The 24,648-nt window shown below is 48.2% G+C and overlaps 1 protein-coding gene across 6 annotated transcripts in view; it reads left to right on the top strand.

Annotated features, from left to right (window-relative positions):
• INSC (INSC spindle orientation adaptor protein) overlaps window positions 1-24,648 on the top strand; it is a 117,042-nt gene that overhangs the window by 77,116 nt on the left and 15,278 nt on the right. For all 6 annotated transcript variants that reach the window (XM_071221620.1, XM_045194212.2, XM_045194210.2 and 3 more), the window contains 3 exons: window positions 693-818; window positions 15,724-15,895; window positions 20,106-20,284. In XM_071221620.1, coding sequence (XP_071077721.1) covers window positions 693-818; window positions 15,724-15,895; window positions 20,106-20,284 — 477 coding nt within the window. The remainder of the gene's footprint in view (window positions 1-692; window positions 819-15,723; window positions 15,896-20,105; window positions 20,285-24,648) is intronic.

Raw genomic sequence — 24,648 nt, 5'->3', positions numbered from 1 at the left:
GTGACATTATTTCTGGAGCGAGCATTTAACTGCAGCCTGCATGTGCACATGGGATTGTGTGTGTGTGTGTGTGTGTGTGTGTGTGTGTGTGTGTATGTGTAGGGGAGGAAAAATTCTTTTATCTACTACCTTCCCAGGCTCTCTGGCTGCAAACTGGACTGACAAAAGACAGATTAACAAGAGAAAAACAAACAGAAGTTTATTAGCATGGACGTGTGGGAACACACTCAGAGATGAGTAATTCAAAGAGTTGGTTAGAACCTGGGCTGTATGGAAGCTTAGCAAAGGAATAATCCGTTTTTAGAGAAAGTCTCTGGGACAGCAAACTGTAGGAAGGCAAATCTATGGGAAACTAATAGGAGCTAAAGGCTGGTGGTGAAGTTTGTCACGCAGTTTCCTGTGATGCCATCTCCAGGCTGATAAGGGTCAAGGTTGCTTCTGGTGCTTAACTTTGTGTTCTGCTTTCAGGCAAATAGGAGGATGGCAGGGATCTTCTCTTGTATCTGCTTCTTCCCAGCTGCCTTCAGTTCAACATCATCCTTATGCCTAAGTGTCGTATTTCGGTGTGCCATATTCTGTCACCCCACAGACTCAAAAGTGCATCTGCTGAGTGAGGGATGTCGATTATTTTTGAGTCAGCCTTAGGAGAGGTCTCACGGTGGGGTCATGTGACATTTTCTTTTTCTTGCCAGGAGGGTGGGGTCGTGGCACTCTTCAAGGTCTGCCGGCAGGACAGTTTCCGGTGTTTGTACCCCCAGGCACTCCGCACGCTGGCCTCCATCTGCTGCGTAGAAGAGGGTGTCCACCAGCTGGAGAAGGTAAGCAGGCACCTGGCTGGGGGTGGCCCTGAGGTCCCTGAGTCAGGTGTGTAGATGGCAGAAAGGACCTCTTGGTGGCCGTTCGGACATCTTCATGGAGCAAGTCATCTGAGTCCCTCCTTTTCTGAGGCATCGTCCAGATGGGGCTGCTGGGATCTTGACTGTGGGAGTTGACGAAGTTGTGGAGGGAACAGGGACTGAGGAGGGTACAAAGGGGCACTCAGCACTTCCTGGGTGGAGTGGCCAACAGCGTCCAGTGGGTGGAACAGAACTGGAGGCAGGAAGTCGAGTGGGAAGTGGTGTCCAGGTTCAGGGTGGTTGATTCTTCACTCATGGCAGGCTCCAGCAGAAGAAGGAGGATACAGCTCCTCAGGTAGCAGAATGGGCAAGAGCAGGGTGGGCACCAGGTGCCTTGGCGAGGAGGTGGGACTCCACCAAGACTAGAGACCAGACAGCTTGCGTAAGAGAAAGTGAAGCTGAAAGTCCAAACATATGCTAGGTCAACATGGCACAGGGTTGAGCGGGGTTAGGGTGAAGGTTGTGATTTGATCAGTCCAGGTACCTCAGCTCCAGACTAGCCTAAGGCATCGGGACCAATTCCAGCCATTGCACTCACCTCAGTTAGTAGGGCTGAGGCCGCGCCTCTACCAGGACCTGAGTGGGTCTGAGCCTGAGGTGGGTCCTCAGGGACTGTAGCCAGGAGGGTTGGGGAGGCTAGGGCCAACTTTTAGGGCAAGTTTCAAGGAAAGATGCTAAAAATTTGTATGGAAGAGAGATAGAAAGGCCTGGTATGTCCTGGTGACAGTTGCGGAGCTTGCGGGGCTGGGGGGTGGGGTAGGTACCTTGAGTCTGTTCCTGTGCCTGGTCTAAATGGGAGTGGGGCAAGCAAGCTGCTCCCCTTCCTCTGCATCGTGTCCCGCTGTCTGGTTCAGGCTGTCCAGAAAACCCTCACTGTCCTCCAGCTTCTACATTTTAGTCTGGACTCATAGACGGATCATTCTGCTTCTTTCCAAATGTACGCAGATTATAGGACAGGGTCACAGGATCATGGACACAGAGATGCTCTTAGCTGAGGATGGAGGATGGATGGGGAATTGCTCAGTTTATAGATGAGAGGGCTGTGGCTCAGAATGGGGAAGTAATTTGTCTGAGGTCACATAGCAAGGTGGGGGAGGAGAGAGTGCCAGCCTTCTGGACAGAGTTTCCCTTCCCACGGGATCAGAAGCCTTTGAGTGTGTGTGCTGCTTAGAGGGCCAAATGGAGCAGGGGTGATTGTGAGAGAGGCAGGCGGGATCCATGGGGTAAATGCATCAAGAATCCCCAGATTCACATGCTGCATATTCCTCTCTTCTGTTATAAGGTCTTACCTTGGACAGTGGAAAAATGACCAAATGGGGTTTGTTTCTCATCTTTTTTCATGTTCGTTAGCTGGAAGAGAGGAGAAAATAAAAGTGACTAGACTCATCTGTCCTCCAAAAGCAGTGGATCTCTTGGCTGTAAAAGTTTGCGAAGCAGCAGGAAATTTTCAATCTGGTGAAAAAAACAAAAACAGCAGGGGTTTTTGTTTGGAGCTGAAAACCTGTACAAGAAGGCTGGAAGCTGGAGGCAGTTCTTTTTGTACTAACTTCCTGATGCTGCTCCAAAGCCAGAATGTGTCTTTACCAGGCCAGATGGGCCACCTGGCTTGGGAGTCAGACCCTGCTCTGCAGAGCAAGAGGTGAAACTGAGTCTCAGTCAGCTTAAGTGATTTGTCTAAAATCACATAGTAAGTTTTGGAGACTTGGGACCTGGTCAGCCTGAGTCTAATGCCCAGTCTATCTCACTGCCTCGCTGGTTTGATATTCTCAGAGCATCGAAAAAGTCTCTGTAACAAAACTCTGGACCACTTTGATGCTCCTGGCCAATGTCCTAGCCCTTCATTCCACTCCCAGCTGGCACAGGAGAAGGTATCCCTATCTGGGCATTCCCCTCTCCAGGGCAGATTTCCTTCTGCACACAGGCAACTCTCATTTCCACCCCAAGCCTGGCAGAGGGAACATTTCATTTCAGGAGTGTCTGGAAGTGAGAGTTGCCTAAGAAGAGCCCCCGTGTGGTCAGAAACAGCAACTACACTTTACATCAGTGGTAGAGCTTAAGTGTCTCGAGAAGCATTCTCCTTTCATTCGATGTTTTCTACAGCACGCAAACATCCCCATGGCACCAATGAAGAAACCAAGGCCCAGAGGGGTTCAGTGACTTGTTGCACAAAATCGCACGGCTTGTAATTTGTTCTTTCAGCACATATTTATCGACTATCTGCTTTTTGCCAGGCACTGTTTTAGGTGCTGAGAGTATAGCAGCGAACAAAGCAGACAAAACCCCTTGTCCTCATAGAACTTACATTCTAGTTCAGGGCGTGGCAAGTGATGGACGTGAGCCAAAGTCAACCTGCTCTCTTTTCTGGAACATATGACCCATGAGCTGAGACTATATATGTATTTTCATCTCTACATGGTTAAAAAAATCAGAAGAAGGATTTTGTGTCGCATGAAAATTATGTGAAATTCAAATTTTGGAGCCATAAAGTTTTACTGGAACACAGCCACAACCAGTCCCGTGGGTGTTGTCTATGTGTGCGTTCACACCACGACAGAACCAAGTAACTGCAACAGGCCACGGGGCCCGCAAGGTTAGAAAAAACAGAACAAAAAAACACTGCTGCCTGGCACCGCGCAGGGAATGTTTGTTGTCCCCTGTTTTATTGGATAATAAGGGTATCATGACAATGATGAAAAGGACAATAACCAACTTACATGGAATGCTTGCTTTGGGCAAGCACTTTGCTGGACCCCTCCTTCCATTGTGTCATTTAATTGTTGATCCGTTGGTGCTGTTAGAGGAAGGAGACTCAGAGAACTAAGCAACTTGCTGAAGAACAGACAGCTAGTAATGGCCAAGCAGTAACTGAATTCCAGCTCTGCTGAGCCAGAGCCAGCCTGGGCCGTAACCCACCATGTGGATAGGGCTCATCCAATACTGTGAAGCCAGTGTCCACACTCTTTCCCCCTGCATCAGGCTGCTTCCCAAAACTGTGAAGTTCTAGAGACACCCAGGAAGAGCCTGGGTTTCCCCTGCCCTCTGCCTCTGTCCCCACCCAGGGCCCTGCCAATACCTGTCCCCCTCTGGGGCCTGGCTGCTGAGTCCTGGCCTTAGAGATTCCAGTGAGGGTAGCTGTTATCTGTGCTTAGGGTGAAAGGTAAAGTCCAGGGACAGGCTGGATGGTAGAAACCACAGCAGGACAGGGGGTAAAGACAGGGTGGGGGTCAGGGTGCCCAGGGGCTCTTGCCAGCCCCCCACCCACCAGGCAGTTTGTGCCCTAATGAGCTCCTTTCAAAGTCCTAGACTTCCCATGATTTACTGGCCTGCCCTCCTCAATGAAGCTCGATTAATTAATTGGCAGTGAGAAATTGTGCTGAATTTGGTGAAATTCATCTCTGTCATATAGCTCACCGCTCACCACCCCCCAAACTTAAAGAGGTTCATTAAATCATGCACAGACGTTGGCAGCAGTGATGTGGGTCTAGTCAGGTCACCAGACACCCCATCCATCCCTGGGCCCGCTGCACGGTGTCTGAGCTCTGCTGGGTTTGGGGCGTTTGGGTAGCCATAGATTCTGTTATTTCATGCATTCACATCAAGTCACTTAGTCATCTGCTTCTGCATTCCTTGTGTCATCTGGCCAGTCACTTTCAACTCCCTCACCGACTTGCTCACTCCCTCACCCAGTCCCCATCTAATCACACTACTAATTCATTCTTTCATTGCACTTTTGCTGTGAAGCAGCCTGATGCAGTAGGGAAACCAAGACCTCTGGGAGTCCTGGACCGAGCTACTGAAATCACAGAGACTCTGGGCAGGAGGGAACGGGTGCAAGGTGGGTGGTGGGGGAGGCTCTGATGTTCCAGTGCCTGTTCCCTGTAGGGTAGCAGATGGGCAGAAATAGGTAATATTTGAAAAACAAAGGTAACTAGTTTTTTCTTTTCCTTTGCTTATTTGATTCTCACAATCACTTTGCAAGGAAGGCAGGGAGAGATGGTCATGGCCTTTTTACAGAAGGGGATGTTGAGGCTGAAAGGCATACGGACACCGGGAGAGGCAAAGCCTGGGCCGGGAACTGCATGCTTTTGCTCCCAGCCAGAAGTACAGTTTGCTACAACTCTCCCCTCCCAGCTGAGAGAGGCATAGTACGCAGACCCAGGGCAAGATGACTATTTTGTCTTGATTGAGTCAGTTCTAATATATAAGTGAGGCTGGGTAGGGAGACAGGAGCTATGAATGCCAGGCAAGAAACACTTGCTTAGTTTGACTTGCAGCCCCTTCTTTACCTAGGAGTGGGAGGGAGGGAGAAAAAGAATGCTTCTGAATGGAGATCCCAGATGATTTCACATCTCTCTTTGGGCCTTAACTCACATAGGCTTATCACTTCTTCCACCCCTCACACCCCATGGCACAGGCTTTCAGCTGCCCTGGGGAAGGGGCTGGAACTGTGCAGAGAACCCCAGGGTGCCAGGTCAGCTGTCTGTGCTGTGACTGGCCATCAGGCAGACTGGAGTGGGGACTGCCACTGTCACTTTCCCCAGCCCTGTAAATGGGCTTCCCTACTGTCTAGTCCATCTTTCCTGTTTGGGGAGGGGTGGGGGGTGAGGGGAGGACTTGAAGAAGGCCAGGATGCGAAGAGGTGAGAACAAAATTAGGTACACTGCCCCGTCTTCCCCTCCTTCCCTGCCTGTAATGCAACCATTCATGCTGAGATTACCAGCCTGTATTGTCCAGACTGAAGGAAGGCCCAGCTGTCTCAAGGGCTGCAGCTCAAGGTGCAACCTGAGTCTGGAGACGGCATGGGGCCACCTGGCGGCCTGAGTCCTTAATGCAGCAGTAGGCAAAGGCTCTTTGGCAGTCCTCATGCACTGTACAACAGCGGCCTCTGGTGGTCAGAAGTGGCAGTGGCACCCTTTCCAGGGTGCTTGGGGGCTGTTTGCTCCTGGAACTTGGTCAGGAACCGAAGGCAGGGCCAGTGTGTTTGGTGGGTGTCCTGTGTATTGGGGGGAAGAAAATGCAAGACAGCAGAAGATTCGTCTTACTGAGCCAGGCTCTTCCGGAAGGAGAATGTGGATACATCTTGCTATTTAATAGGTCTCCAACTTGGCTTCCACCAGCAAGTCTGTCTTTTGCCTTGTTGGAGCACAACCCTTAGCCTCAGCCCCCCAGTTCTCCCTGGGAAAACTCCAGACCCATCAGCCACTGAGGGATCCCTAAGAGCAAGCTGCCCCCAGCACACTGCCCCTTTGGTAAGCAGGCCTGCGTGCCATGCCCAGCTTCACCACTTGCTCACTATGTTTTGACCTTGCACCTTTCCAAAGCCCGGGTGAGAGATGAGCTCTCATCATATATAAGTGGTGTGGTAAACCGTGACAGGGAGTGGGGAGGGTGACGAGATGGAGGAAGAGACCTAGGAAGAAATGAGGGTGAGGGGAGGCGGGAGGGCACCCACAGATAATGAACACACACCCCCATTCTCCTTGGGCTGCATCAAAAGCACAAAGAAGTAGTTTGCAGCTTTGTGATAGCTGGACACACAGCTCCCTGATTGTGACCTGCTCGGGTGGAGAGTAACATCTCATGATGATTTTCATTTCCTTTTCCTGATGAGTGATGATTTTTGAGCATTTTTCCACATTCTTATTAACCATTTGATTATCGTCTTTTGTGAAATGTTGTTCTGAGACTTTTGCCCATTTGAAAAAATTGAGTTGTTTGTCTTTTTCTTATTGAATTACAAGCTTAAAAAATATTCTACATATGAGTCCTTTGTCAGATATATGTATTGAGAATATATATTTTCAGCCAGTGGTTTGCTTTTTCATTCTCTTAATGGTGTCTTCTGAGGAATGGAAATTCTTAACTTTCATAAAGTCCAATTGATTGATATTTTCTTTTGTAGTTAGTGCTTCCTGTGTACATTTAAGACCTGTTTGTTTTTACCAACTCATAGATACAGAGAACAGACTGGTGGTTGCCAGAGGGGAGGGAAATTGGGGGTGGAGGGAATAAAAGGGGAAGGGATTGAGACTCACAAATTAGTAGTTACGAAATAGGTACAGAGATGTGCAGTACAGCATCGGAAACGTAGACAATAATATAATAATTATGTGTAGTGCCAGGTGCAGATGCGTACGGGACTTATCCGAGGTACCATTTTGTAAAGTACACAATTGTCTAATCACTATGCTGCACACCTGAAACGAATACAAAATAACATTAAATGTAAACTATAATTGAAAAAATAAAATATATAAAAAGTAATGCTTGGTTTTTCTAAAATCATGAAGATAACCTCCTATTTTTTTCTTCTAGGAGGTTTATTTTTTTTACCTTTTACATTTAAGTATATGATTTATTTAAATTAAAATGTTTTCAATGGTGTTCAAGGTTGAGTGTTTTCCAAATGATATTCAATTAAACCAGCACCATTTATCAAAAGGACCACCTTTTCGCCACTGAATGGCAGTGGCGGCTTTGTTCTGGGTAAAGTGATGACGTGTGTCTGTTTTGGGATGTTTTCTGTTCCATTAGTGTTTTGGGCCATTTTTTGGGGGGGCCTATATGGCACTATTTGAGTTCCTGAATAACTAAATAACAAAATAATACATTTTGGGTTTAGTAATATAAATCCTACAACTTTGTTCTCCTTTAAGATTCTTCTGGTAATTCTAAAATTTTGTTGCATTTCTATGTATATTTTAGAATAAGCTTGCTAATGCCACAAAAGCACCTGTGGAGATTTTGATTGGGACTTCTTTAAATATATAAAGAAATTTTGGGACAGTTGACATCTTAAACAGTAAGAGGTGCTCCGATCAGTAAATGTGCTCTACCTCCCTCCTTCCATAGACTGCCTGTAATTTCTCTTGGCAAAGTTTTGAGTTTTTAGTGTTGACGTCTTAAACATCTATTTTAGACTTATCTCTAGGTATGTTTTTACACTGATGTAGGCATTTAAAATATTTATTTATTTATTTAAAAGATTTTATTTATTTTCAGAGAGAGGGTAAGGGAGGGAGAAAGGGAGGGAGAGAAAAATCAGTTGCTTGCCTCTCACGTGCCCCCAACCAGGAGCCTGGCCTGCAACCCAGGCACATGCCCTGACTGAGAATCAAATCGGCAACCCCTTGGCTTGCAGGCCAGCTCTCAATCCACTGAGCCACATCAGCCAGGGATAAATTTTTATTTTCTAATTGTTTGTGGCTAATTACAGAAAACACAATTTTGAATATTATATCTAATTACTGTGCTAATTAATTTTAATGGTGCTTTTGGATTTTATACCGATTCGAATTGTATACAGAGGTATACAATTTGAGATCTGTAAACTATAGCAGTTTGCTTCCTCTTTTCCGATCATTGTCCCTTTTTACTTTATTTCCTTGTCACATGGCCTCGGCTAGGGCCACTGTAAAATGCCGACTAGGAATGGTGAAAATTGATATCCCTGTCTTGTTACTGATTTCAGAGGGAACGATTTTAATATTTTATTCCTTCTTTCATGATGAAGTGTGATGTCACTATCATTTTAAGAATTGGAAAACCAAGGCTCAGAGAATGTAAATATCTTGCTTGTGTCACCAGGTCCGAAAGTAGTGCCGCTGTGCTGTGAACCCAGCCAGGCTTTTCTCCTAAGCCGGGGGAACTTCCACTGGCCCGCAGGCTCCTCGAGAAGGATGGTGTTCGACCCGTGATCACCATCAGCATTACTTAAGGAATTTTTTAAAATACTCTGCCAAGACTCCACCTCACGCCAATTACATCAGAACTTCTGATGGCGAAGCCTGGGAATTAATATTTGAAAACTTTCCTAGATGATTCTAATCATCTGAGAACGAGGGGAAGAACCAGTGACCTAGAGAACTTTTGGTACAGTTCAGATCCCAGCTGTACCCAGTGGTGCTTTGCTGAAAACTCGGTATTTTCACATTAGCACATGCCTAATAATTATGCCGAATATTAACCCCAAGGGAAATGGACTTGTTCTTAGTGACCTTTTGATGCCTCCTCACAAACTCCAGTCCTCTCACCCCCCAAATACCTTCAGGGCACCTGTTTGACAATCTGCTGTAAGGGAAGTTATATATAAGAGAAACCATCTGCTTGACGGGGAAACTATTTTCTTTTTATATTATTAAGTGATTTAATTCTTGATTTCTTTCCACCTCAAAGACTCGGCTCTTTCTACCTCACTGACTTGCCTCCCAAACAGGTTATATCATCTTTTTCGTCCACTGTTCCATTCCCTATTGCTTATTAACATTTGTATTTATCCATTTTGGCAATTAACTTTTAATCAAAGATTCTTGTTTGAAGTAGCAGAAGAAGGCTGAGGGGGTCTGGGATACATTAGTTTGGGAGGAGGATAGAAGGTTCGTTTTACTTTCTGTAGCTTTTATTGAGCTGTAAGCTCTACCACCATTCCTTAAAAGGAATACCTCATTTCCTACAGCTGCTTTTAACCCCGTGCAAGGCTCACAGACTTTGTCCTGAACCTGGTTCTGGTCTGGCTTCCATCCACATTCAGATCCTGCTTTTGGCCCTAGGGCTCGGTTACTCTCTGCAAAGCCTTGCTCTGCCTGCTGGCTGACACTTTATTTGCTCAGTTGGGTGTTACCCGTTTCCCTCTCTGACTGTATGGAATTTCCCCTCTGGCTCTCCCCTGGGCAAACAGATCCGTCCTGCCTGGACCCAAGAGCAGGATTCCAGCTTCTTTGTACTTCCCAATTGTCTGTTTTCCTTTTTTATGCAGAATGTAGGTGCCTGAATGGATGGAAAGAAGGAGGACATTTCGGGGATCTTTAGGTCATGCTCCCTCCCCTGCATTTGCATGATTCTATTTAACTGTTACAACCCAGCAACCAATTCTTCTGCCTTTCTCTACAAGCTGAACATGTAAAAAGGAACTGGAAATTAGCAGACCAGCACCAGTGATATATGCTGGGCCTTTGTAGACCAGCCTGTGCCCCTGAGATATCCGCATAGAAGCCACCATGGGTGCCTTTCCAGTCATCAGTAGGAACACATGGCTCCCAGATCTTGAGTACTATATATTTGGGGTTCTTCTGCCCCTTCTCCCACTGCTCAGGGAGAACCTCCGTGTTCCCCGGCCCTGGGCACCCTCCGTGTCCATCCTCCAGGGGCAGTGGTCCTGCTGCCCAGGTGATGACCTGGCCTTGCCATCCTCACCACCGCTTGTGTGTCCTCCCATGAGGGAAGCTTGGCCTTGGCTCAGGCCCATCCCACTCCATGTAAGAGCTAATTACCTATAAGTACTTCCAGCAGTAATTTCTTTAGGATGTGAAAGCGCTTTGATTAGATTGTTCTCTTGGCATCATTGAGTTTATGCCTGTGGGTAGAAGTGGGTGGTTTGGGGATGAGATGATCCAGAAGTGGGACCAGTGTTTGAGAAGCTGGCCTCAGGCTGGGCTACTCCTGGGTCCACTGCAGGAGCTGAGCTGAGCAGCCCCCACCAATCTGGCCCTCTCACCTGCTTTGCCCTCCATTGCCTTCCCAAGGCCCTGCATAGGGGGCACAGGCCAGGAGGGGGGGCTGGGAGGGAGGAAGTCCCGGCCTTGGCATCAACTTGCTGTGTGGCTTAGGCAAGCTCTTCCCCTCTCTGGGCCTCTGTTTCTTCATCATTCAGCTTGCACTTAACCAGTGAACTGCTGTGTGTCAGGCCTCAGCTGGGTGCTGGGGACCAGCAAGGACTTAGAATGGAAGCTGCCCTGAGCAGCTCAAATCTAGTGCAGGGATGAGCATGCCCACTGATAAGGATGGCCCAACACCAGCGCTGTGGTCGTGTTCAGACCAAGGGGGCTGGCAGCTGGGAGGACAGAGACCTCTGTCTGGGGAAGGCAGGTGCCTGTCTCCGGAGGAGGTGGTTTCTCACTTGGGTCTGAGAGGAGAGTAAGGAGGGAAGACATGGAAGATGACCACTTCAGGGGTAAGAGCACTGGGTTTCAGGAGCCTGTGGAACATCCAGGCAAATTGGTTTCGGAGTTAAAGAGTTTCTGCAGCAGGTCTGAAATGTAGATGTGGACCTTAGGAAAGAAAGTCAGGGATGGAGGGCTGGGTATGTATGGGGGGGGTCACCATGAGGGGGGTCACCACGGGAGTCACTGAGGCCACTAGGGTTTGGCTGCCACAGACTGAGATGGGGCAAAGTGGGAAGGTGGCAAAACCTGGCATAAGCCACCTTAGATGGATGCAAAATGGTAATTAGTAGTTAGCTAGGGAGGAGTTGAACCCCCAAAACTGGGGTATCAGGGAGTCCCAGGAAGGCAAGAAGTCTGAGATGGAGAGAGTTCTCTGCAGGTGGAGGTGGGCCAAGTTAGACTGTGAGGCTGGGCTCTACACCAGATAAATTCCCAAGTTCTTTTAAGCATGTGATCTCTCTCTCTCTTTTGTTTCTCTATGTCTTTGTTTTTTCATCTCTTATTTCTTCCTGACTCATCTCTGTATCAGGGCTGAGTACAGTGCCTATCACAAGATATGCGCTCCATTAATGTTTGTTAACTCTAAAGAGATGCAGGGATAGGACTTCCTTTCTCTCTGCTGCCTTCTGAGGGATTGTAATTATTCATCTTCTCGTTCCTGGTCAGGAATTAAAACAGGACATACTCTGCTTTTAAAAAGTTCTAGTTCTGGGCTGCATGATCCAAGGATGTCCCCACAAGTAGGTAAATTTATGTGCCCCAGCCAAAGGGCTGAGGCTCTTAGCGGGGTCTCAGTCCCAGAGGAACCTGCAGAAAAATGAAGTAGGACCAGGGCCCCCCTGGTCTAGAGCCTTGACTGCCACAACCAGATGGGAATGAAGTGGAATGATGGCGCCACCTTGTGGCAGGTATTGTACATGCGTTATCTCAGTCACCTTCCAATGTCCTCTGAGGTTGGTATTTTTTTTCCCCATTTTATAGATAAGGGCTCAAAGTAGGTAAACAAATAGTAAAATGCAGGGGCAGGATTCATACCCAGGTAGGTGCAACTGTATAGCATGTGCATGTTCTGACGCTACAGGAACTGGTTCAGGAGCCAGGGAGCCCAGAACCCAGTGCTGCGGGGCCCCTTAGGGCTAACCACCTGGAGCTGCTGAGATGGAGCTGGTGGCAGCTGGCTGGCAGCAGGTTAAGTGGCAGGTCGATAATATCAGAGCCAAAGGCCTGGGAGATAGACCCACATGACAAAGCACCAGATAGAAAAATGCATGGAGAGGCACTTCATAGAAGAGGAAATCCAAATGCCAAAAACCATAACCAAAACCAAAACCAAAGCAAAACAAAAACATGTGAAAAGACTCTCAGCGTCACTGTAGTAAGTAGAGACATGCATATTAGAGTAACAATTTTACACACCCAGCCAAATGGCAAACGTTTAAAATCGGACACAGCCGAAATGCTGGCAAGAATACGGAGTTAAATGAGGTAATGCCTTGCTGGGGGGACTGTAAATTGCTGCAGCTGTTCTGCAAAGCGGCTTGGCAACGCCAGCAAAGTTCCAGGTGTGTAGACTCGATGGGATGGTAATCCCACTCCTAGACTGAGACCACCGGAGAAACTGGCACGTGTGCCCCAGAAGACATGTAGAAGAATATTTATGGCAGCACCGCGCATTATAGCAAAGACTGGGAAATGACTCAAATGGCCACTGGCAGGAGAATGCATAAATGAATTCTCTACTCAATTGCAATTGATTTATACAATGAAATACCACACAGCAGTGACCTCAGCCACAGACATCAGCCGGAAGGAGTTTCCCAAACATAATGCTGACTGGGGAACAAAAGCAATTGTCTGTATATTACACAATCCAATTTACGTCAAACTCAAACCCTTGTAAAGCCGAACAATATACACGTGCAGCACATCTCTCAAGAAAACAAGGAAATAACAAGCACACCATTCAGGGGAGCGTCCCCCCCCCCAGCAGAGAAAGGCAGAGGTAGGAGATCAAGAATGGTGTACAAGGGTTTTTCTGCTGTTATTTTATTCCTAAGATTACATTGGCCAGATATCAGGTGTCTACACATACGTATAGTGTAGATGCTCATTTTATTACTTTTGAGGCCTTACGAATTTGCAATATCTATATACTCTAGTTTGAAAGGATGACGTAGTTCATAATTAATAAATTGCCAAAAGTGATGTGGAGCACCCAAAACAAGTTAGAGGGAAAGCACGACAGTGGGCAGGTGCACAGACAGGACACCAGCTCCTCTTCTCTGGGAAAGCTAAGGGCAGAAGAGAGATTGGAATCCACGCCGGGCTGGAGTCAGGGGCACTTTCCTGGGGTCAGGAATCCGTGGAACCCCTTTCCAGGCTGGCTGTTTCTTCAAAGCTGCCCTTTGCTGTCGCGGCCTTTGCTCACAACATGCCCTCCATCCGCATCGCTCTTGCTTTGCCTTTGCTCCTCTAAGGTGTCCATGAGGCCTCTGTCAAGTTTTACTCTCTTGAATTTATTCCCCGTTTATGGAAATCCTGCCATCTACCTGGCCTGGAGCAGCCCCCAGTAAGCAAGCCTGGTCCCCAGGCTTGCAGAGCTCCCCAGGTAACGGGGCAGACAGACAGGTAGACAACAGAGCAAGAATCACATTACAGTTGGGCTTCTCCAAATTGCTGGTGCATAAAGTTCACTGCAGAAGATTCCAGGTCTCCTCGGAGTCCAGTTGAATAGGTCTGGGTGGGGCCCAGGAAAGTGCTTTGAAGAAACCCTCAGGGCATACCCGGTCCACAGGAACCCCCATTGGAGAAACAGGGCCAGTCTGTGTGATAAATGCTGTGATGACAGAGGATGTGCTTGGGTGTGAATCACAAGGAGGGCCGCCTCCTCCCTCTGGGCTGTGGGTGTTAAGTCAGGGCAGCTTGCAGGAGGCTTTCCCTCCCTCACTGGAAGTCACATCACATAATGGCTATTTGCCCCAATGCCCCCTGCCCCTCCGCTCCAGCGCAAGGCCTAGCACACAGTATGTGCTCACGGAGATTGTGTTTGGTGGGTTTGTCCAGCAGCATCCTGGGCTGGGGAGCTGGCCTGGCGTCCAGGTCTTGGGTAGCATGAGACCCATGGGCACCATCAACTCCTTGGCCTCTCTAGTGTGTTCCCATTGGCTCATCCCCAAGCGTGTGTCGGGGACTTGGTTTGGGTCTGACCAGCATTCCCAACTGGGTTGGGAATGTAATTCCATCAGCGTCTAAGCTGAGATTAGGGAGACTGGATGATTGACACATTCCCCTTTGGGAGACCCTGTTTTACTACAGCTTTGGATGGTGCTGGAAGGAGAAAAGGGATGAAGGCCAGACAGGCCTAAGAGGTTTCTTTTGTTGGCAGTAATAGGGCTGTTTCCTACTTCCAGGCCCAAGCGAGGCCCCTCTCTGAGGCCCTGTTAGTCAAACAGCTGGCTCGAATCCAGTCCTGCCAGGGGCAGCCTGGCTGCTGTTTGTCCTCTTTCATTAAGCACATCCAGGTGAATTTCATTGAGGACAGTTCCCTGGGCTCTTGTTTCCACATTTGTCTCTTGAGTCTGAGATTGCCAAAGGCTTTCAGAGCTAATGGACCTTACAGTTCCCAAGAGCCATTTAAGGGAGGCTCAGAACTCAGAGGTGGGGGTGAGTCAAACAATGCAGACCTCTGGAGAGGGCAGGAGCTGAGCCACAGGAAGTCAGGGCGTGGAGCCTCAGGCCTGTGGCAGGTGTGGGGAGCATTTCCCCAAAGCACCTCCTCCCTACTCCCCTACTTCTTACAGGGAAGGACTCCTCAATTCCTGGCTGCAGGGACCTGAGGCAGGCTGGTGTCCTGGGCTGTCTGAGGGGCCGCAGTAGCACTGCTGGGCTAACCTTGACAAGTTACTGCCCCCCTTTCTCCCAAAAGTCTCATCCCCCTGTGCTTGGTGCAGGCAGAGGGCCTGAGCTCAGGAGGCACTTCTCAGAGGGAAGTCTAATGTGTTCACAACCATGGGCTTTGAGGCTGGGCCACTCGGGTTCAAATCTCAAGCCAACTACTTTTAAAGTTTGTGATCTGGGACAAGTCTATGAACCTTTCTGGGTCTCAGTTTCTTCCTTCACTGGTAATCCAGGGATGATAATAACACTGACCTGAAAGGGTTATTTCAAGGATCAAATAAGGTGCTACCTTATGCACCTCACGTAGAGTGGTAACTGGCACATATTAAGCATTCAATAAGCAGAAGCTATTATTATGCCAAGAGCCAGTCTGACTGGGGCAGAACTGGGAAGTGAAGTCTTTATCTAGCCTTCCTGTTCTGCTGTGCCCAAGTTTGTTCCTCTTTGGCTGGGCAGAGAGAGAGCCCTCTAGGGAAGCAGCCCTCTTTCTGTGGAGGAAGGTGGGAAAGGAGAGACATTGAGCTCAGCCTGCTGCTAACCCAAGGGAGGGAGGACAGAGCCAACATTTGTCAAGCATATTTTCTGAATCTGCCATCACCTGCTTCATCTTCTTAACCCTGCAACACCCTGTGGGTGGGTGAGAAGAACCGCCTCAGAAGAACTAAGTGACAAATGCCAAGTCCTACCATGCAGGCAAGAGGGGGCCAGGATGGAGCTCTGGGATGTGAGAGTGCTAAGTGACTGTTTCTTCTATGAGGGTTGCTGTGGTGGATGACCAGGGCCTGCCCCCTGGATGGTTGGCGTGAGGCCTGCTATCTAAGAAGCCCATGGGAGCTTGCTGGTCTCTGCTGGAGCTGAAGAATAGGCCTCCAGAGTCGCTGGGGATCCAGGGCTGGGCCATGAGGGGACGTTGATTCTCTGTCTCATTACCATCATGGGCAGTGGTGTTCTCCCAAGATACACGGGCTGTGCCCTCTCTCACCCTACAGGTAGACGGCGTTCTGTGCTTGGCCGACATCCTGACCGATGACAGCCACTCAGAGGCCACTCGGGCTGAGGCTGCGGCTGTGGTCGCCCAGGTCACTTCCCCACACCTGCCTTTCACCCAGCACCTCAGCAGCTTCCTGGAGAGCATGGAGGAGATCGTGACAGCTCTCATCAGTGAGTCATGCCGGGTGGGTGGGAACCGCTGAGTTGAGGGAGCCTTATCACAGCTGTCTTCAGGAAGGCCCGGGAAGGTCTCACTGTGCCACACACGTCTGTGGCACAGATGATCACTGCAGCTGAAGTCCCACTGAAGTGTCAGAGTCAGGCTTGAAATAGGTCTGTTGTCAAGTCTTCCATTAAAATGCAAGCAGCCCTTCTGGAAGCTCCTTTATTGGGATTAATTTGCCTTTCAGATCAGAAACCAGGGCAAGCTCCAGAGAAGAGGGGCCTCAAATTTTGAGGTTCAGATACTTGACTAGAAAGGCTCTGATGATCTCGTTCCTGAAATCTCAGTCTGTTGTGCCTCACAAACACGAAAGCAATCACTGGGGCTGACAGCTTCTCAGAGAGCACCAGTGCAGCCCAATATGCTACCTGCCACCCCACCATTGGCCTCACGTCATGGGGCCTGGAAAGCATTGATTCTTCCAGGTTTCTCAGTTCAGACACATGTCCTCCTGGCAGGGGAATCATAGCCCAATATTGAGAATATCGTCGTCCTCCATCTTTCTTTGCAAACCTGCAGAAACTAGAACTCATCTGGCTAACAATACTTAGGAAATTTGTTTTGCAAACCACGTCCTCACATTCTTTGCTTTGTAAGTGCTGGGGATGAGCGGTGTTTCTGCTTCTATCCCCCACTGTCACTACATCCATATCTTATTGAAAGTGAATGAAAATGAATTTTGTCACAAATTGTTGGGTTAGCACCAGGGCGGGGAATAACTGGAACGGCACAAATTTCGGGGCAACACAGAACACGGGCCTTGGAGTCAGAACACTCAGGTTGGACTTTTGCCCTTTCGTTCATCCTTTCTAATCCATTCTACAAGGAGCTATCACCCAGCAGCCCTGCACAAGCACTGTGTGAGACGCGGCCAACTCCCTGGCCACGTCCCATGTAAAGCTCACTTTACAATTTCCCTAACCTATAAAACAAGGGTTTTGGATCCATTTCTCTCAAGGGCCCCTCTAGTTCTAGAATTTGAAGATGTACAATTACTTTGCACAAAGGAGGCTCTTGACTTCATGGCTGATTCTAGTCACTGGGGCAGCGGCACCCACAGGCCCGGCTGGGAGAAATCAGTTTGCCAACATGCACATTTATTCAAAGTCAAGAAAATGCAGATGCCAGTTACTGAAAGTCTCAGCTGGAGGGAACTCAAGAGATCATAAACTTTAATGCCCACTTTATAGGAGAAGAAACCCAGGCCCCGAGAGGTCGAGGGTCTTTCTCAAGGCCACAGAACAGGGTTAGGGTTTACTTCTGCCAGGAATCTCACATTCAGTCAGCCACCAGAGCCAGGCAGGGAACATAAATGAGTTGAGTCCAGATGGAAGGAGGCAATAAGGAGATTTGAGTCCTGTATGGAACGGAAAGGCATCCGCAGCAACTAAAGGGGGACAGTCATGGGTAAACTCCAGGTGATTTTTGCCATGGGGGGAAGGCTTGTTTTTTTTAAAGGTTTTATTTATTTATTTTTAGAGAGAGGGGAAGGGAGGGAGAAAGAGAGGGAGAGAAACATCAGTGTGTGGTTGCCTCTCACATGGCCCTCACTGGGGACCCAGGCATGTGCCCTGACCGGGAATCCAACCGGGGACCCTTTGGTTCACAGCCCACGCTCGATCCACTGAACCATACCAGCCAGGGCTTGAAAGGCTCATTTTTAAAGGTAAGACAAAAATCCTAAGTTTTGTCAAAAATCTCCTAATTTGTAAATGATAAAAAATCATTTAAAAATGATAACATGTAAATAAAGTCCAAATGACCTTTCACTATGGCCATTCCCACTTCTTTGCCTGGGCTGGGTCCCTCCATAGAGAAGAGGAGACTCCCCATTTACTTCACTCTGATGAAGATATATCGTGGAGTCTTCCCCAGGAGCCAGCAGATGGGAGCTATCTGCTGGGCAGGGCGCCCGGGCTCTGTTCTTTGGTGGGAAATAGCCCTCCAACTTCTTGCCATTCCCTGGAAACATTTATAAATGAGTCACTGGACTCCTCAATTTAATCTTCCTAACACATCCCAGGTGACTCAGACTGTAAATGTGCACCAGATCAGTGTGCACCCAAATTAAAAGGCACTTAGATGGTTGTGTTAATTGCTGTGTCAGCAGCAATGGTGACTGCGTAAGAATGAGGGTGGGTGTTCAGACCCAGGAGAGATCCTGAAGCCAAGTAGTGCTGCTGAGTCCTATGGTCTCACCCTGAACTCTGGATGTAGGGATGTGGCCTGGAAGGGGTTGGTTGTCCCTCCCCTAAAAATGGGAGGATAGGGCAGTCATTGGAAAAGGGGAATTAATAGAGTTCTCAATTCCTTGGCTAGTCCGTTGTCTCAAGGGTGGTTGTTTAGATGAAGATTCTGACTTGTTTAGTGGTCACCCCTGGGTGGTGGGGAGCAGGGATGCCCAGAGGCAGACAGCGCCCTCCTGGTAGAACTGGAACCTGGATCTGCAGGAGTATCACTGGGAGTGAATCAGAGGCCTGAAGACAAGAGGCATCCTGGAGGACGGGAAGAACTGGGACTTTGGAGCCAGGCAGCCCTAGATTTGATTCTAGGTTTCAACAGTTGCCAACAATCCTCACGTCCACAATGTCGGGAAATCACTTAACATTTGGATCCTCAGATCCTTCATCTATAAAACTGTGGTACGAATTGGCGGCTGTGAGGATGGAATGACTTAAGGAGGGAAAGCACTGTACAGCAGTGCCTTGCACAGATTGAATGAACGCTCAAGATAAATCGTAGCTGCTGCTGCTGCTAGCTTCTCCGAGTCTCAGCTTCTACCTCTGTAAAGGGAGGCAACCATTTTCTACTGTAAGGGTGCTGAGAATTTAATGGCAAAGTGTAAGGCACACTGCAGGGGTTCAACTGATGTTATTTTGTGTCCCTTTATAGGTAGGGACCAGGCACTGGAAGGTGCCAAAAAGTGCCTGTTTCAATATCAGAACCTAGAAGTACAGACTATTTGTCTGGAAGCAAGAATTAAAGATCAGGATAGAACATAGTTCAGTCTGTCTTGGAAATTTTATTTCTCCCCTGGGACCATTTTCCTGAAGTGTGGCTTCTCTTCCTGTATTTTCATAGAGGTATTATCAGTAGCAGAGGGCTGGGATCCAGGAAGAACCTCGATGGACAGTAATTGGAGCTGAGAGTCAGAAGTCAGATCCATTGGGATGGGCTGGCAGCACCATGGACAGAGCCCTTCCATGCCTTCTCCTAAGGCAGGAGTCCATTCTAGGTCAAGTGGAGCCCATGGGGGAATGTATTAGGTGGTGGAGGGATATAGGGATTAGGGGTGGTCCTCGTGCCTTAAAGATCCATCATAGCCATCAGTACTATTACAGATGGCTAAGTAGGGGAATCTGGTTAAGTCTGGCTTGTGACCACGAGGATCAGAGAGCAAAAACCTCTTCAGGGTCTTGGTATGTGACTTATTCTGGGACCAAAAGGAAATACTGAAGCTTTGCTGATGGCAGCTAGAGAGGCAGAACCTTTATGTTTTAACTTTAGCCCTTTTCTCAAGGCAAATGCGGCAATAGTTTAGTGTACGTTAGTGGTGTAAATGGACCAGGAGCTCTCTTCTGCCTCAGGGCTTTTGTACATGCTGTTCCTTTGACCTAGAACATACTCTTCACCCAAATATTCTCCTGATTGCCCCATTTTCCTCTTAAGGGCTCAGCTGTCACATTCCTAAGGAGACTTTCCTTATGCACCCCATTGGGCTTCTAATTTCTCTCTTAGCATTTGTTTATTTTCTCCCTTACATTTATTATAATTTGTAACCATTTATGTTAATTTTTTAAAAGCTCAAGTTTTTCCTGGCCACTACTAGGATGTGGGCTTAACAGGGACAAAGACCTGATCTGTTTTGCCCACCATGTCATCCCAAGACACCAGCAGTGCCTGCTACATTGTGTTCACTCAGGAAACAGTTGTTGCATAAAGAAGTGAATAGGAGTCACACACCAGGATTCAAATCCCAGCTCTCCCAGTTAGCAGACAGATACATTTCTCTCTTTAATAACCACTCTTCTTATCTGTAAAGTGGGTGTTATAACTCTTGCCTAGGTTCTCTCCCAGAGCTATTGTGGGAACTAAATGAGAAAACTGATGTGAAAGCACTCTTCAGTGGAAGCTCTTTCTTGCCTCTTCGCCCTCCAGAACTGTGCCAAGAGGCCTCATCTGGGGAAGTCTTCCTGCTGGCCTCTGCGGCCCTTGCCAACATCACCTTCTTTGACACAATGGCCTGTGAGATGCTCCTGCAGCTGAACGCCATCCGGGTCCTGCTGGAAGCCTGCAGTGACAAGCAGAGAGTGGACACGCCTTATACCCGGGACCAGGTGAGAAGCTCGGGAGAGACCAGGCACAGGGCCTGTCACCAGGAAGACAGAAGTCAGGAGGTCAGGGCTTAGGTCCTTGGGGAGGCAGCATGGCCTGCTACCCTCGGTCAGTCCTGCTAGTCTCATTCTGTAGGAAGGTAGAGGAAAATCTCACAGCATGCCTCCTTGCCCTTGGAGCATCTCTGTGAGCCCACTTGCCATCACTTCCCCATCCCAGGCACTACCGACCTTTCTCTATCTCCATTCACACCTGTCCCTCCTAGGAGGCAGGGATGCCATGGGAAGGCCCCTGGACCTACACCAAAAGTCTGTGTCCCACTCTTGTCGCTGCCTGTCTGACACTGACCTGCAGCTCGTTTTGTCCCTTCTCTGCCTCCATGAAAACAGGGGCTTGGAGTAGAGCCTTAATTCTAGGCCTCATAGCCTCTGTATCTGTCTTAATGTTTTTGTGTATTTGAGCTTCAAATGTAAAGTTTTGTTGGGAAAAAAGGATTTTACTGCCAAATGTATCTGAAAACATTGAGTGAGGGGATTTTAAGGGGCTTTGAGCTCTGCGGTCATGGTATCTGTCCTGTCCCACCTTGGCCATATTCAGCCTCCCATTCCCCTATCCAAGGGTGGGATGGTGGATCAGGTGGGTTTCAGGTCTTTGTTAGTTCTACCAGGTGCCTAAGCTCTAAGTTAGTTAGATGATCCCTAACCCCCAACCCAGCTCATCCTTTCTGCCTTTGAGCCTCCAATCCCTGCCTGTTTTTTTCAGCCTTATTACCTAGTAAAGCTGCTGTAGCTTCACATTCCAGCTTCTACCCAGCAAGCCCTACAAGCCCTCCCTGATGGCCCCAGTTCTCAGGAGGCTACACCTCACAATGCAGTATTGACTTTTCTAATGATATTTATTCACCCCCAGTTATTTCATGTCAGTTCCATCTCTCCCCTTCCCCAGAGCATAGGCCATGTTTATACTCCCCTGGGATTTCTTAAGGCCTCTGTCAGGAAGAAGCAGGTCGCACTTCATTAGTTATTTCTTATCCTTAGAATCACTGTCCATAGAAACTCACATCCAGGGCAAATTTTCTAGTGTGTAAGCATTTGCCTATGGGGGTTCTAGTCATTCTGTGAGGCTGGTAATATTTGCTCCATTTTACAGATAAAGGTATTTGGGTTCAAAAGGATGTCCCCCAAATCATAGGGTTGGCAAGTTGCTAGCCAGCTTTTCAGTCCTGGCCTGACTCAGGCTGACTCAGATGGCCTTTGACTGTCATCTGCTGTCCTCTTTGAAAATGAAGCAGAGGTAGCATAGCCAAGGAGTCAGAGAGACTGAGCGTTGATCCTGGCCCTCTATTCATTGGCGATTTGGGCAGGTCACAGCCTCCTGGGTGTTGGTGTTCTCTTCTATTAATTGGGCCATGAATGTCTACCTTGCAGGGTTATGGTGAGGGTGAGTGAGATAATCCATGTAAAGAACTTGACACAATGCTTAGCCCCTACTAAGTCCTTAATACACAATAAATACTGTTTTTTAAAACTTGATGCTCCCAGGAAGAGCAGAGAGAGTGAATTATTCAACATCCTTAACTTGCCCTCCCCAGCCAAGCATGGTAGGGTTTCTGATTTCCTCTCCAGTCAAGTCTCTCACGTCTTAGAGTTGAACAAGCTCCCCACACAAATAAGGTATGATAGTTTGGACAGAGACAGAGCGATGGCCGATGGCCTGCTTGGTTTCTCAGGGGGACATGCCCAATGTCCACTGTAGCCACAGCCTTTGGCTGTGGGGAATGGGGCTAGACAGCCTACCCTGTGCCATGTGCCTTGCTCCTTCTCTTCTCCTCTTCAGCAAGACACCTCCAGTTTCTGGGTCTCTCATCTTCCTGACACACTATTAGGTCCCTTCACCTTCACGTGCCTCTCTGTGGCCAACTCTGGTCACTTTGTACAAGATCCAGTAGTAAGTCAAAAAGAACAGGGATTTTGGGGTCAGATGAACCTGGATTCAAGGCTCCTCTACTATGATAATCATGTAACTTTAGACATTTCACTCTAAGCCTTACTTTTCTCACTTGTGTATATGGTGAATAGAATATACTTCACAAAGTTGAAGAATTAAATGATGAATGAATAGAACCTCGTGGTACAACTCCTGGCACAAAGGAACTGTTAAATAAACGGAAGCTCATGTCAGTGTCATTACTCCTGTTGGCCTTCGGATGTGTGGCACGCTGCCCTGAGTGGGGGGCCTCTGGAGTAGAGTTTTCTCATCTGTAAGAGGGGTGTGATCTCTTTCAGCTCAGACATCCCCTATGCCCCATGCGAAGAGGCCCTTGTTTCATCATGAGAAATGACTGGCCCCTCTTGAAACCTCATTGATTCCTAGGAAGGAGGGGGTTCAGGGTGGAGAGAGAATGGGGTCCAGTTCTATGTAGAAGGCAGCTCTCTGAATCTGGACTCAGGAGTTTTTCTGCCTCACTCCCCAACCACTCTGTCCCCCCAATTCCATCTTCCTCATCCCTCTTCTCCCCCTTTCCCCCCACCCTTCAATTCTGAGCCAGGCATGGCTCCCACTGTCCTCAGGATGGCTCACCTTCTGCCCTGACTCAGAGCAACCACTTAGCTAGTGAGAGTGTTCCCATTAAAGAAACAAATGGCTCTTTCCTGTGGCAGAGGGAGGATTAAGGTGATCAGAGAGCTCTCTGTAATGAAGACAAAAAAGATGAATTAGACTCTGAAGTGCTCACCGCCCCCTGAAACACTTAGGAGATTAAATGCCCGTGAAGTTTCCGGTAATGCATCTGCCAATGACGCCAACACTGTGCGGAGCCTCTTGGTCTTGGATCTATACTTGGTCCGTCTCCATTTGGACATCTCGATGAGAACCTTTCCATCATCTCAGCAAGCTGAGTCCACTCCATTTGTCCAGCAGAAGCCTCGATGGCCATGCCTATCCTGTACCCCTCTTGGGGTGTGGACTGGGGTGAGGGCAGCACTGTGTCTGGGTTCTTCCTTCCCCAGAAAAACTCCCTGCTAAAAAACCATCTGTGTGGCCCAAATTGTAATCCCCAGGAGGTATTTTCTAGGGGTCCTGTTCCCCAGGGAACCCAGCCACAGGTGTGACGTGGGCGGTGGGAAAGGAGCTGTCTCATGCTGGCTCACCTCTGCCCTGCCTGCCAAGCAGTGACAACTGAGGGTGAAAGAGACCTTGCTGTCTCATCTAGCCCACAACACCGACTTCCCCTGAGCCTGACCTTCTGTGGCCTTCGGAATTCATTTCTGTCACAGAGGTGGGGGATGCCGGTACACACTTTCCATGAAAACACATTGTCTGCTTGGCATTTTAGAATGTCCAGATTGCGTAGCATTTCTGAGACCTCACTGTGAAAACCATCACTAGGGATTATAATTTCAACTCACATCCAAAAATACCTCTGTAATTTATAAAGTCCTGTCATATACATATATGACATAGTAGAAACAACACAGGCTTTGGGTTCAGACAGACCTGAGTTCCAATCCTGGCTCTGCCGTTTCCTAGCTGTGTGACCTTAGACAAATCACTTGATCTCTTTAAGTCACACTTTTCTCATCTGGGTAATGAGAATAATACTATTTTCTCCCTCCTGGTGTCATTATAATGATCAGATGGTATGATGCTCGTCAAGTGGTTAGCACCGAAGTGTATACTCAGACACGAGCAGGACAGAGGTCTGTGACGGAACCAGGAGCTGGGGTGGGTCTGAGATGGGGAATGCCAGCTTTGGGCCAGGAAGGGAGGGCCAGGGAATGTACTTAATGTGGTGGTGAGTGAGTGTTGTTTCAATCTGTGTGTGTGTGTGTGTATGCAAGTTGTGTGTGTGTGTTATGAGGGGGTGGTAAAGACAGTGAGCCACTTAGAACAGTGGACACAGTGTGTTCAAAGAGACCACACCCTTCTTCTCTCAGACCCCTTTGTCCTTCAGACCAACATCCTTGTCTTGGTTCCTTCTGCTCCTTGGTAGAGGAAGTGGTGTGGAGGGAAGACGCAGGGCAGGGAAAAGCAGTGGGCTTTCCCTTGAAGCTGGAAGGGATTTTGCTGGCTGGTCTCAGGGCTGCAGTTGGCATGGTTGATACAGCTTTTAGAGAGTAAACACAGTGATAACAGAAATCTGAATATTCCATCTAGCAATTAAAGAGTAATCTAATTACAGTCATATGAACTGTTGGCCTTTTTGTCCTAATTACTGCACAGCATAAGAGCAATAATAATTTTTCATTAAATATATGGCAGCTATCCTGTGTTGCAAGTTCTATTAGACAGAGCACCTGCCTGTATTTGGTCATCCTGGGTAATCCTCACTTGTTATTTATGTGGTATGGTCTTCAGTGTTAGTTTA

The sequence above is a fragment of the Desmodus rotundus genome, chromosome 5, assembly GCF_022682495.2.
Source record: "Desmodus rotundus isolate HL8 chromosome 5, HLdesRot8A.1, whole genome shotgun sequence".
Taxonomy (NCBI): Eukaryota; Metazoa; Chordata; class Mammalia; order Chiroptera; family Phyllostomidae; genus Desmodus; species Desmodus rotundus.
This window is presented reverse-complemented; position numbering and strand designations above follow the sequence as displayed.